The sequence below is a fragment of the Sinohyriopsis cumingii genome, chromosome 12 (genome assembly GCF_028554795.1).
Source record: "Sinohyriopsis cumingii isolate HCF-2022 chromosome 12, ASM2855479v2, whole genome shotgun sequence".
In the NCBI taxonomy this organism is placed as follows: Eukaryota; Metazoa; Mollusca; class Bivalvia; order Unionida; family Unionidae; genus Sinohyriopsis; species Sinohyriopsis cumingii.
This window is the reverse complement of record NC_142972.1, coordinates 30,489,740-30,505,435: the sequence shown is the minus strand read 5'-3', so window position 1 is coordinate 30,505,435 and position 15,696 is coordinate 30,489,740. Positions and strand designations below refer to the sequence as shown.

Below are 15,696 nucleotides of genomic sequence, written 5' to 3'. Positions count from 1 at the left end.
ATTCTCAAACATGCCTTTTTATCACAGACAAATACATAAATTTAACAGCTGCTAAAACTATAATTTCTTAAAATCACAATAATTTTTTTTTGCAATATGCAGAGATATAATAGGATATACCTCTTCCTGAATAACCCATGCACAACAGGGTCCAAAAAACACAGACCACAATATAATGAAGGGAATGAATTACACAGGAAATGCTGCAAATTTAAGCAGGGGATGCCATCCTGGCTGGACACTGACAATGAGAAGATGATGAGGGCCAGTGATGTTAAATGGTTTAATGCTCTTTTTAATACTCATCTTGGAAATAGCTGTCAATAAGATACTTTTTCAAATGAACTTGTTCACTTTTCTGTGCATAAATTGCCTTTATTTTCAAGACAGCCAACCTCTGAAAGATCGTTAAAAACATAACATCAACAGGATTCAAAACACATGACATGTGTACCTCCAAAAAAACTCCTGTTTGCATGTGAATGAAGACTGTTACTGTTGATTCACAACAAAATAAAATTTCCTTTATTCATAAACTAGGGACACAATGTTGAAAATCAATTTTTAAAAAAATATTATTATATTAGTAAAATACTGATGTTGATGACTTCATTGCAGGAAATAGTGAAATTTCTGCTCATCCCTGAACAAACCTATGAGTGTCAATTCAAGAATTTGAAGTCCACTACAAATTTTTCAACTCACTATTCCACAATAAACCATATCTGTGAAACAAAGCTTTTCATCCACAAATACCACTTTTGCTTATTTCTCTTGCTATTACTGACCACATTTGCAAATTAGTAGAATAAACCACAAATTAATGCTGGATATGTTACCAAAATAACAATATTCAAAACAGTGTATGACTGGTAAATTGAAATGAGTTGACTTGACACATCATCATCACCATTAGCCATTACTATAGTAGGATCTGGATACCTTTCATCATTCTTGTTTTGTTATTCTACTTCCTATTTTAGCTTTGATACAAAAGATGTCATTAATGTGATAAGCCTAAGCATGTCTAGTTTTAATTAATTGCCACAAACATTTTCACAAATCTGATATCAAAACACAAGTCCTTACATACTTCACCTCTCAAAAATACTTATGGACATAGCTATGACAACAGACTCGCACTCTGCACATTTCAATACAAGAATGCATACAGCATTCATGATTATTACACTGAAACTGAATTAAACAATAAAAAATATCAACAAATTTCACTTGACTTCAGTAATTTAATTGGCATTTATTTCTTAAACTGCTGACACCAGTAGGTATCACTGATATTTTCATGGTCACAAACAGTGACAAATATTGTTATTTACAGTGTACAAAGATTTTTTCTGTCGAGAAAACTTTAAAAAATGTACAAGTTCTCATTAAAAGTTGCAATTTCCTCATACAATATCAGATTTCTGAAATGCCATTTTTGATGATAAAACTAGCAACATGTCAAAGTTTGATTGCACTTTTCTTCATGTTCAACAAATGGGGGCCAATTCTGTATGTGTTTTCTAGAAAAAAAATGGGAACCATGCCTGATCTGATGTTATATGCTGGTTCATGAGTTACTTGGTTGATGAGTTATCTGGCTCATGAGTTATCTGGTGTGAGTTATTAAATGAGAGGCGAATATTACTGAGTTATTTGGTGTGAGTTATCAAATGAGAGGCGAATATTACTGAGTTATCTGGTGTTAGTTATCAAATGAGAGGCGAATATTACTGAGTTATCTGGTGTTAGTTATCAAATCAGAGGTGAATATTACTGAGTTATTTGGTGTTAGTTATCAAATCAGAGGTGAATATTACTTGTGATAACTTAACCATTGATACCAAAATATTCTGTCAATTTTATTCACAAGTTTTGCTCATGTAGCTGAAGTAACCAACTAAAGACCATTCTACCCAAAATCGACCTAGAAAGTTAATAAAGTTCTTTATACCCCAAATCAGCTGATAAAGTTAGCAAATAAAGTCCCATCTGACCCCAAATCAATATATAAAATGGATTTTCTGAGGCAGTTACGTCTGAATTAGATGAATTTCACAATACATCCTTAAAGTCTGAGACACTTAACCCAAGATTACTTTCACCTAAACAGGTCCTTTGTTACAGACTGAAAATCAGTGACAAATGATGTTGAAACCAGTCCATTCAATAATAAGGCATGACTACAATGTAAATTTACTTTTTATCTTAACTTTACTTGATAATAGTTAAATACAACATCATCATCCACATCATCATCTCTCTCTCACACTCTCTACCAAACCCAAATCAAATCTCCCTCCGGGAAAGACATACTTTATCCATTCTATCTTTCTGTACTCCAAATTTCCCTCCATATCCATAGGAAGCCTTGGGTCCTTCCTCAAACTCCTCCTGCTTCTTCTTTTTATCATCGTGTTGCACCTCACTCCTTAATTTGTCAAGACTAAAAGACCAGACAAAACGGAGATAATCAATATAAAATCAAAAGATATACAATGCAAAGTAAGATAATCATATTTGTTATCTGCAGAAAAACCAGATAAATGTAGAGGCAGAAATGGGAAATATTCAGTGAGACAGGAACACATTCCTGAAGAAAGAAAAAGATATAATTAGGATCTTCAGGGTGAATCACAGAGCAATGCAGCCAATGGAACTCACCCATCATTTGTGTCGCTCATTGGCATGAAAGTAGTATGGGATTTCTAGATTAATTCTCTGCAACAAAATTTTTATTTATCAGCAAAATCTCAGTTTCACACCATGCCTTGATTACTTAATTCTATTGGCGTTTTCAGTGGCAATTTTAGTATCTAATTATTTTAAGGTGGAGAAGTTTTCCTTTTCAACAATCTACCACTCATCTTCATGAATTGAACCTGTGACAAGCTAAGAGCCAGAGAATGTCAAAATTCTGTGATATTTCGTCTCGTCTGACAGTGTTACACTTGCCATAGTCATAAGGTGTTCAAGATAACACTTATATATTGTCACAGCAATTTGAAGACACCAGCAATTACTTTTCAAAAGAAAAATAGTCAAGATAATATTTGAAAGAAGCATTTTTGGTGTTTCTGCCAATTTCCACCAAGTTTCACTCAATGTGGTCCATTGTAACCTAAATATATATAGAAAGCACATAATGTTGAGACAGCAGCTTGCTTGGTATTCATTTAAATGGGACCATGATGTAATGGCTTTCCAACACTTTCAGCTTATCATGAATCAAGAGTTTGACATGTACCCTTGAGTAATGGAGTTTGATTGAAGTTGATTACTGAAGCCAAAAGTTGGTGAAAACTGTAGTGACATATGAAATTCTTTTTGCAAATTTAAGTTAGTGATATCTTCCATTTAATGTAACATCATTTGATCAGTCAAAAAAAAAATTCATACTATTTTGAAAAATGTATGATTTTTAACTTCTAACAGATGTACCCCCTCATTATAACACAAATATTATAAGATGAGTGAGAGCTCACTGAATAACAAAATTTACAAAAGTTTTCAACATTTAAAAAAAAAGACACCAAGATTTTTTTTTTAAGTTTCAAAAACCATTAAGAAATGGTGTTTTGGCTGAAAACTACAATTTCTCAAATTACAAACCTAGTCTCTTGTTATATATGTCAAATCATCCATGTATGATAAGGGCTGTAAACCCTGTATCTTCAACCAGAACACAATGTATTCATGGTCTGGACCCATTTTAGTATCAAGGTTGCATTGGGTACTTGCGGATTTTGAAGTTGTGTAATGGACAAGTGTACTGATTTGACTAAAGTGATATAAACGGACAAGTATTACTATATGTTGCAACTCACTAGTCCAGGGACAAATGCTTAGAAAATGATTTTCTGAGCCCCTCATGACAGACAAAAGAAATTACTTTCAGAAACTATTATTCAACTTCATTATCAATAGCTTGGCTATAAACAATAAAAACCTTGGCAGCTGTCCTACATGATCCGTATTAAGCCTGTGCTGACGTAGTTCAAACTTGTAAATCACAACCATTAAGTTCTATCAAACTGATAACAGACTTATTTTTCCAATAGGTACATCCTCCTCTGCAATTCTCATTGCCTTGATCATGGTCTCCTCTCTATAATCAGATACATTATTGACAAGCACTCATTGCCCTGATCATGGTCTCCAATTAATAATTAGATAAATTATTGACAAGTACTCATTGCCTTGATCATGGTCTTCTCTCTTTAATCAGATACATTATTGACAAGCACCCATTGCCTTAATCATGGTCTTCTCTCTATAATCAGATACATTATTGACAAGCACTCATTGCCTCGATCATGGTCTCCTCTCTATAATCAGATACATTATTGACAAGTACTCATTGCCTTGATCATGGTCTCCTCTCTATAATCAGATACATTGACAAGCACCCATTGCCTTGATCATGGTCTTCTCTCTATAATCAGATACATTATTGACAAGCACTCATTGCCTCGATCATGGTCTCCTCTCTATAATCAGATACATTATTGACAAGCACTCATTGCCCTGATCATGGTCTCCAATCAATAATCAGATACATTATTGACAAGCACTTATTGCCTTGATCATGGTCTTCTCTCTTTAATCAGATACATTATTGACAAGCACCCATTGCCTTAATCATGGTCTCCTCTCTATAATCAGATACATTACTGACAAGCACTCATTGCCCTGATCATGGTCTCCAATCAATAATCAGATACATTATTGACAAGCACTTATTGCCTTGATCATGGTCTTCTCTCTATAATCAGATACATTATTGACAAGCACTCATTGCCTCGATCATGGTCTCCTCTCTATAATCAGATACATTATTGACAAGCACTCATTGCCCTGATCATGGTCTCCAATCAATAATCAGATACATTATTGACAAGCACTTATTGCCTTGATCATGGTCTTCTCTCTATAATCAGATACATTATTGACAAGCACTCATTGCCTTGATCATGGTCTTCTCTCTATAATCAGATACATTATTGACAAGCACTCATTGCCTCGATCATGGTCTCCTCTCTATAATCAGATAAATTATTGACAAGCACTCACTGCCCTGATCATGGTCTCCAATCAATAATCAGATACATTATTGACAAGCACTTATTGCCTTGATCATGGTCTTCTCTCTTTAATCAGATACATTATTGACAAGCACTCATTGCCCTGATCATGGTCTCCAATCAATAATCAGATAAATTATTGACAAGCACCCATTGCCTTGATCATAGTCTTCTCTCTATAATCAGATACATTATTGACAAGCACTCACTGCCTTGATCATGGTCTCCTCTCTATAATCAGATACATTATTGACAAGCACTCATTGCCTCGATCATGGTCTCCTCTCTATAACCAGATACATTATTGACAAGCACTCATTGTCCTGATCATGGTCTCCAATCAATAATCAGATACATTACTGACAAGCACTCATTGCCCTGATCATGGTCTCCAATCAATAATCACATACATTATTGACAAGCACTTATTGCCTTGATCATGGTCTTCTCTCTTTAATCAGATACATTATTGACAAGCACTCATTGCCTTGATCATGGTCTCCAATCAATAATCAGATAAATTATTGACAAGCACCCATTGCCTTGATCATGGTCTCCTCTCTAAAATCAGATACATTATTGACAAGCACTCATTGCCTCGCTCATGGTCTCCTCTCTATAATCAGATACATTATTGACAAGCATGTTCAATTTTGAATCAAAACAAACCTTATTTGGCATGTTACCAGACTCATTTGTTTTAAGCCAGGGAAATGTTGCCTCCTACTCTCTGGAAGTAATGCAGTTTATAATGGTATTTGTTAATGTCTGATTTAGGACAAACTCTGTCTTTGGAACTTGAATCTGATTTCTCATTTGGCTGCTCACTGAAAATATCTTCCCTTGATTCACTTACTGTGCTAGTAAAATAATTAGAAGCATCATCCATTCAGGTATTTTTACAATCTTTATTCAGTCATCTGCATGAACACCTTGCTCTATGGACCTTGCATTATTACAATAGAATTCTTATCAAATGCTCAGATAGCTGGCAAGTATACATTTATTTCACATATAAAGCTAATATAGTATTTACCTGCTGACTGGGTGTTTGTATCAGCTGCTAGGCAGGCATATTGACTGTCCAAACAATGTCTGGGTACCAGTTTTTGATCAATTACTGCAATACCTCCAGGCAGTAATGACATACAGAAACCATACTTGGATCAGCTGATTATGATATCTCCGAATAAGGATAAGATCATATAGAGGCCATTACCATACCATTCATAGTCATCCACACTGTTATAAACACTGACAAGTGATAAAGGACACAGAATTCAGTATCCATTACTATACCATTCATATTCATCCACACTGTTATAAACACTGACAAGTGATGTAGGACACAGAATTCAGTATATCCATTACTATACCATTCATAGTCATCCACACTGTTATAAACATTGACAAGTGATAAAGGACACAGAATTCAGTATATCCATTACTACACCATACATAGTCATCCACACTGTTATAAACACTGACAAGTGATGTAGGACACAGAATTCAGTATCCATTACTATACCATTCATAGTCATCCACACTGTTATAAGCACTGACAAGTGATAAAGGACACAGAATTCAGTATATCCATTACTATACCATTCATAGTCATCCACATTGTTATAAACACTGACAAGTGATGAAGGACACACAATTCAGTATCCATTACTATACCATTCATAGTCATCCACATTGTTATAAACACTGACAAGTGATGTAGGACACAGAATTCAGTATCCATTACTATACCATTCATAGTCATCCACACTGTTATAAGCACTGACTTTCTCGTGGGTCGGTGGTTCTTTCCGGTGTTTTCCGGGTTCTTCCTCCACCATTAATACCGGCCGCCATGTATAGCCTATCATGCTGAAAAATGGCGTTAAACCCCACAACAACAACAACAACAACAAGAAGCACTGACAAGTGATAAAGGACACAGAATTCAGTATCCATTACTATACCATTATAGTCATCCACACTGTTATAAAACACTGACAAGTGATAAAGGACACAGAATTCAGTATATCCATTACTATACCATTCATAGTCATCCACACTGTTATAAACATTGACAAGTGATAAAGGACACAGAATTCAGTATATCCATTACTATACCATTCATAGTCATCCACACTGTTATAAACATTGACAAATAATGAAGGACACAGAAATCAGTATCCATTACTATACCATTCATAGTCATCCACACTGTTATAAACACTGACAAGTGATGAAGGACACAGAATTCAGTATCCATTACTACACCATTCATAGTCATCCACATTGTTATAAACACTGACAAATGATGAAGGACACTGAATTCAGTATCCATTACTATACCATTCATAGTCATCCACATTGTTATAAACACTGACAAATGATGAAGGACACAGAATTCAGTATCCATTACTATACCATTCATAGTCATCCACACTGTTATAAACATTGACAAGTGATAAAGGACACAGAATTCAGTATATCCATTACTATACCATTCATAGTCATCCACACTGTTATAAACACTGACAAGTGATAATGGACACAGAATTCAGTATCCATTACTATACCATTATAGTCATCCACACTGTTATAAACATTAACAAGTGATAAAGGACACAGAATTCAGTATCCATTACTATACCATTCATAGTCATCCACACTGTTGTAAACACTGACAAGTGATAAAGGACACAGAATTCAGTATCCATTACTGTACCATTCATAGTCATCCACACTGTTATAAATACTGACAAGTTACGAAGGACACAGAATTCAGTATCCATTACTATACCATTCATAGTCATCCACACTGTTGTAAACACTGACAAGTGATAAAGGACACAGAATTCAGTATATCTATTACTATACCATTCATAGTCATCCACACTTCTATAAACACTGACAAATGATGAAGGACACAGAATTCAGTATCCATTACTATACCATTCATAGTCATCCACACTGTTATAAACATTGACAACTAATGAAGGACACAGAATTCAGTATATCTATTACTATACCATTCATATTCATCCACACTGTTATAAACACTGACAAGTGATGTAGGACACAGAATTCAGTATCCATTACTATACCATTCACAGTCATCCACACTGTTATAAACATTGACAAGTGATAAAGGACACAGAATTCAGTATATCTATTACTATACCATTCATAGTCATCCACACTTCTATAAACACTGACAAATGATGAAGGACACTGAATTCACTATCCATTACTATACCATTCATAGTCATCCACACTGTTATAAACATTGACAACTAATGAAGGACACAGAATTCAGTATCCATTACTATACCATTCATATTCATCCACACTGTTATAAACACTGACAAGTGATAAAGGACACAGAATTCAGTATCCATTACTATACCATTCATAGTCATCCACACTGTTGTAAACACGGACAAGTGATGTAGGACACAAAATTCAGTATGTACAAGTTTCACAAATAATTTACATTTACTTTCATAATGAATATGTACCAAAGGAATTTCAAATTTTTTCCAAAAACAATAAAAGGCAAAAAAGCACATCCAAAGACTTCATAATAAAATAAAAGATTTGGGAAACCCACAATCCCATGTTTACGGTGCAACACTGACTCATGACTAGGCTCATCACTTAGCAGATGTGAATGTCTACTTAATCACATTTTTTTCCATGTGCTCAGTCAATTATGCAGTCACCATGTAGTCTGTATTATACAACATATCCAACTTTAAATCTTTATGCAGCTAACCCCTGACTTACTCAAAAATTGCATTCGCAGGTAATGTTGTGTAAGATGACATCGTGTAACAAGACATTTTTGGTTTCACTACCTCTAATTTTCATTGAAAATTATGTAATTCATTTATCTTTAATACCATTCATTTTATCCATTTGTGTATCCTAATTTTTGGTTTTAGGTAAATAATTTCATCATTATTTTTTAACTTCATTAAAACAATGAAATTTTAAACAAATCATACAAAATCATTAAAAAGCAAAATTTGTATCAGTCAAAATTACATAAGTCAATGGATATTTCTATCTTCATTAATTCATATACTTGCATAGTTAGATCATTTTTCTCATTCAATTTTCATTACAATTTACTTTTTTAAATGTCCTATGCTACTGAATTGTTTTCATTTCAAGGACAAAACACCAATTAGAAACAAAAATTCTAATTTGTAGGTGAAGCATTCTCCAATTTTCCTAAAGGTAAAATGTTGCAAGAGACCGTTATACCTGAATGAAGCTTGGTGGCCTGACCCTTCCACTGTTTTTGCACCCCATCTTTGCTCCTGCTCACTCACATCATTCTGAAAGGTAAACACAGTGACAGGATAATGTGCCATCACCACCATATGAAGTTCAAATGACAGCAATGTACCTTAAATGATCAGGAGTATTTTCTATATTACCAAGGGCAATCACACTTGAGAAAACAAATATACATGGTGAATTTCAGATTTATCTTTGTAAGAAATTAATTTAATAAAAAAAAAATACATAATACTCCAATTATTTAATTTTACTATTTTTATATGAGGTCAAAAACATATTTATTATTATCACTGGCTCCTCAGTTTACTTTAACTAACTATGAATGCCCCTGCCAATATCATGCAATTAAAGGATATAATCCCCCACCAACCCCACTCAAAGACAGGGTCCATAACTCTGTCAAATTGGCCATGGCAATGATGCTGTAAAGGTCTGTCACAAACTAATCTTAATGTAAAGTCTCATACCAAATTCGGTTTTTGAGCTGAAATGAAATGTTAATGGACCTTCAGGGTAAATTTGTATTTCAAACAGGAGCCAACACTCCATTAAATTTTGCTAGGAAATGTTAAAATCAAACCTGATTTAGAATGGAAAGCATTATGCCATATTTGCTTTCAATCCAATCGAGCTTTTCAAAATTTTACTCAGCAAAACTGAAATTGCAATTCCTGAAGTTAATGGCAATTTGTAAGTCAAACAGGGCTCCTACAGTTAATGGTAAATTTCTAAGTCAAACAGGGTTCCTGCTTCCATTAGTCACATCTTACCACTAATAATTCAATGGAAGTTGAATCAAACTGAGGCCAAATTTTATTCCAGACTTTTTAATGTATAACCTCCTAATAAACTGGTTTGAAATCATTTAAATGAACAATGTTGGTGTCATATGAAATTTACCTGAACAATGTGGGTATTAATATGAAATTTTTCTACAAGGACAACAGAATATAAAACTCACCATTTAAAGTAACAATGTCATTTGCAAAAAAAATATTGCCTTTTTACACCCTGTTTGGAAAAAAAAATTCTAGTAAAATACGATTCTTTGCAAATATTTACCCAATCATAGTATCTTATAAGAACTATTACTACCTCGCTAATCCAGCCTTCCCAGATAACACTTTTAGCTAAAAAAGAGCGAAAAGTTATCTACCTACCAAGGTAGTGGTCTGGCCAAGTGATCCCTTAATACAGAGATTGGAGAAAAATCAGTGAATATCTCAGTTACTACACAAGTGTAACGGACACTTTCTATATGGATGTAACTGTGGGGAGGGTGGGCGGGTGTATGTGTAATAAGATTAGGTAAATATTAGCAAAGAAACAAATTTTACAAGAAAAAATTAGTTTCTTTTTTAAATACATTACACAAATCATAATACCTTAGAAGAATACATAAGAGGTGGAAGGGGGTACATCCCCTTACCCCAGAGATCCCATCTACAGTCCCCTAGGTATGTGAGACTGCTTCTAGGTAACCCCACTGGAGAAGACTCCATCTGTCAGAGAGCAGCTGTGGAAAGGGAAAATATTCCCTCCTGCAAGTCCAGTGGAAGTCATGAAGCCACATCGTATGAAATTGTCGAATAACCTGGAAAGGTGACTTGTTTCATCACAGCTCAAGCTGAGCCAACTGGGATGAAAGATATCTGTCCCACAGCATGGATAATATAAGTTAGAGAACAGTTCCAGTCAAAGGTGATGTTTCTAACAACCATTATAACCTTGTGAGTCTAAATGCATAACAAATTCACCTGAGTTGGAGTTATTTCTTGATATTCAGGGCAAATAATCCGCTTAATCCATTTAATCCAGGACAAAAGGGTCTGCGTGGTTATATTGTCCTGTCCCTGTCCGATAGGTAAAAAAGAGGCATGATGGCATGATCTCCTTTGACAGAATGACTGTCTTTTTACGATACCACTTCAAGGTTCATACAAGATCTTGTAAGTGGCCTTAAATGGAAATGTTCAGAACAGACAATGATTTAGGTACAAAGGTCTGGTTACCCATGGGCGGTAGTCTATTTTTGGCAATAATAGAGGGAACCATCATAAGTAAAACTGACCTGTCTTGTTGGAACTGCATGTAATTTGGGGACACTGAAAGGGCATGTATTTCACTGACTCTGCCTGCCATTTATTAATGTGATAAGGAAGCAGTTCTTGTATGAAAGGTAAGCCAAAGATGCTCCTGAAAGCAGTGGTTTTTAAATGGAGTTTTTTTCAAACAAGCTAGTACCCCATGATAGGTTCCGCATTGGGCGCAGAGCCAACATTTTTGGCAGTATATAAAAGTTGGAGAGGAAGTTGGTAAACATTTTGTTTTATCCAATATAATCTTCCATTATGATGAAAGAAGGTACCAGTCAATGATCATGGAACAGCAACCTCTGATGGTGCTTGTCTTAACTGCATTTTGTCGAACAGCCAGAGTTGGAAGTTAGTTATTTCAGGTATAGATTTCTACAATTACTAGTGTTCTTGTGTACACCTCCAGGTAACAAATTTCCATTTACCTTCATACACTTTCAGAACTGGGGCCTTCTTGCTTGAGCAATTCTCTCCATGACTGGTTGTGAGAATTTTTTATTTCTGAGGGTCTGTTTAATATGATTATTAATATTAATAAGATCACACGAGCAATTGGATTAACTATACAAATATGTTTTTATGCAACCAAATGATTTTTACACCAACTGTACCTCAACTGACTGAAGAGTTCTGCAACCTTCAAAAATTCCACTAAGACCTCAAAATAATTTAACTCACAAGAACTCAATAAATTTAACTGTTAGTTGTGACTCAATTATGTATTTGTTATATGATTATGTAGCAACTGAAAATTCACCTTTTTCCCTGACTTTCATCAATATTTGTGTCAGAGAATTAGGCAAAGAAATAACTTGGTTTTGTCTTAAAACTATTTGACTATTTCTCGTTGTACATGCGTACAACATTATCTAGGATGAATGTGTTTTTCCAGGTAAGAGACTGTATTAACATGTACCTAGCCATAGATTACTTGCGACGAGGTAACATTACTAACATGATATGCACGGGTATTCTACCCCGACTTGTACTCACTCTCCTATGGATTTAAGTAAGATCAATTTCTAAAACCGACACTGGTCATTTTTGGATCACGTCAAGGAGTGTACACTCTCCATTGTTCTCCAGCCATAGGGGTAAGTGTTAAATTTACATTTTCATTTGATATGTGAAGCTTATACGGTTTGTAATGTCTTATCGTGTAATAATGCATTTATCACAACGCAGATTTGAACTTTGAATTACAAGTCACTGCTAGAGGTTAAAGTATTATTATATATCTAGGGATTATACAGAAACTATTATTATGACCAATTTGGTTTTATTGTAGCTGACTGTTATTGTAGCTGATTGTGACTGTCGCTGTGATTGTGTCTGTCGCTATGAAGTGTGATTGTCAAGGTGACTGTGAATATGACTAGAGCTGTCTGAAGCTGTCCGAAGCCGTCTAAAGTTGTTTAGAGCTGTCTGGAGTTTCCAGAATATTTAATGCTGCGTGCTGTCGATACGTATGTATGTATGTACATATGTCTGTGCCACGGACGTAGACGTAGCAAATTTTAAAAAGTGCTGTATGCTGTCTGTACGTGTAACGTATGACTGTACTCTTGGTGGATTCATAAAGGGTGCGAGCAGTCGATAAGATTGTGGGCCAACCCAAGGAATCGTGCGACTGTACAAGGGGTCTAGAAGCATATGTATGGATCAATTGTTGTTCCATTGCATTTTTATATCCATAAGATTATTTTGAATCTTCGTCATGTTCATAAGATTATTTTGAATCTTAGTTGTGTTCATAAGATTATTTTGAATCTTAATAGAATTCATATTCGAGATTATGTGAATCTCTCTTATAGTGTAAAATACTGTTTGAAGCGTAACTGCAGTCCATGAGGTTTCTTGGATCTGTACTTCATATTGATTTAATATTTTTGGTTTATTTTCGATGTGTGAATGTTGTGTAGAGTGATTTGAGTAAATCGTATGTTGAGAGCATGAGAGAATCATTGTATTTTTACATCATATATTTTTCTTTATTAATTCATTCATAAATTTCCATCTTTCTCACACTGTGTTTGCCTTATTCATTTAGTCCAAAAACCCACATGGTTTCTATTCTGCGACAATTTGAAAAATTAAAGGGTTTTTCCAGGTCAGGAACAAAGCTATATTTTTCCTGGTCTTTTCCTGATTTCCAAGTATCACAGGAACCTTTTACGTGTTCAGATGAATTGGAAGTCATTTGCATTCATTATGCAGAACTATGTACTGGATTTAGTTTACTAACTGCAAAAATGTCATATTTAAAAGACTCAGCAGCAAGCCAAGTTTATGTTACAATAAGATGGGAACTTTTCCTGCATAAGCCTTGCATTCAATAACACCTTTCCATCAGACAGCATGATTGTGAAGAAATTATTGTCAAGAAACATGTATGGCCAGAGTTTAGTACATACCACAAAATCAGGTTCTGTCTCCCAGTCATCATCACCTCCTGAGGGAGGGGCAGCCACCTTGACATTTGCACCTGCAGTTGCCTTCCACATAGCAATGGAGATGAGACACAAAATCAAACGAGGAACCTGAGAATAAAACAAAAATTATACAGGCTGACATTTCAGACTGGTTATGGAAGTGGGGGCTAAGTCCATCCCACTATTACCAGTACATCTGTATCCTATGGATCAAACACTGTCATATACTGCACCTATTTTTTCTTTTGGTGTACTAACACTGAAGTTTAGTTTTGCACCAATTTTAAAAGATTTCACTAGCTATCTGAAGCACTTTTGATATCTCAGGTGCTGGCATAATGCAGTCTTTTGTCTAGGATGACACACAAACTTTCAAAGTAGTCACTAAATTCTGCCCTGAAAAGTATTGACGTGTACATTTACGATTTTCTTGTGTGCCAGAAAAAGGCTTCCTTATGAAATTTTCCACTCTGGATATATTCAGCTCAAGTCATTACACATCATTAACCTGAGTAAAGGTGTCAACAGGTCCACTGGTACCAACATGTTCATCATTACCTGGGTAATAAAATTAGCTATAGGGTACCCATTTATTTCATGCAACAAAAATAGTAAACAATTCCATGATTCCAAGTTCAGATCAAAGATTATATCTGGCAACATCAGGAACCAGTGAGACACATAATAACAACTACAGTTCAAGGTTCACGTCATGTAAATATTGGCTGCTGTACATTTATTCATCATAGACCTCCATTAACTGATCTTACATTTTCAATGTGTATGACCATTTGGCTATGTATGTTGAACAGTTTCCTTGAATTTGAAACCATGTATCACAGATTCATTATCATCTGATGCACACTAAAGTTGCAGACCAGTCTACATTTAAGAAAAACAACATGGCACCAAATATTAAGTGAGAATCGATGTGACTTGTGGATGTTATATGACTAAAATGTCAAAGGACAGGGATTCTGTTAAACTGAAGAACACGTTGCATCAGAAAAAGGATCAACGGTGCTTTACAAATTTTAGAAGAAGAATTTGACAGTGATTTAATACAGCATTCAGAATTCAGTCAACGTGGGTATGTGAGAAAGCTTGCCAGTAGCTTCCCATGGGTCGGTTGTTCTTTCCGGGGTTTTCCCGGGTTCTTCCTCCACTATTAATACTGGTCGCCATGTATACCCTATCACGTGCTGAAAAATGGTGTTAAACCCTACAACAACAACAATCTTTAAGTGACAGTTAAACATGTGATGTAGACTAGTTCAAATGGATGTTGAATGTTGTGTACAAATAATTTATCTTTTTGTTTTGTGCCTGTATTTTCATGCTAATCCGATTTGTGACAAGAATTTCAACAAACTTCAGATGCAGGAAAAAGCAAAAATAAATGTACATTTCTTATAGGGTTTTCTGTAATTATGCCATGTAATATACAGATTACTCTTTTTATGCTTGGATTGCACTTTTTTGCCACTCATATTAGTAATAATTACATTTATACCTCTCAAGAGGTTGACATGTATGAACTTACAACAAAGCATTTCAGCTCACATTTAATGTAATTTCCCTTTAATCAGGTACCCAGGTAACTGATCAGTAGGATTGACGGGTACCAGGTTGACGTTTCCTGAAATTTTTACATCTTTCAACCAGAGATTCCATTACACTGGTATATGCCAGTTTTTACTGATAAAATGTCTAGCTGTACCAAGAAAATATTTGACTCTTGGTATTGGTGTACAAACAGTAAATGTTTTAAGT

The 15,696-nt window shown here is 34.8% G+C and overlaps 1 protein-coding gene across 1 annotated transcript in view; it reads right to left on the bottom strand.

Annotated features, from left to right (window-relative positions):
• LOC149786183 (uncharacterized) overlaps positions 1-15,696 on the bottom strand; it is an 89,053-nt gene that overhangs the window by 59,721 nt on the left and 13,636 nt on the right. The window contains exons 2-4 of the mRNA XM_089976539.1: positions 13,906-14,031; positions 9,357-9,430; positions 2,320-2,449 (exon numbers count right to left, since the gene is read on the bottom strand). Of these exons, the coding sequence (XP_089832665.1) occupies positions 2,320-2,449; positions 9,357-9,430; positions 13,906-13,995 (294 nt within the window). The 5' untranslated portion in view covers positions 13,996-14,031. The remainder of the gene's footprint in view (positions 1-2,319; positions 2,450-9,356; positions 9,431-13,905; positions 14,032-15,696) is intronic.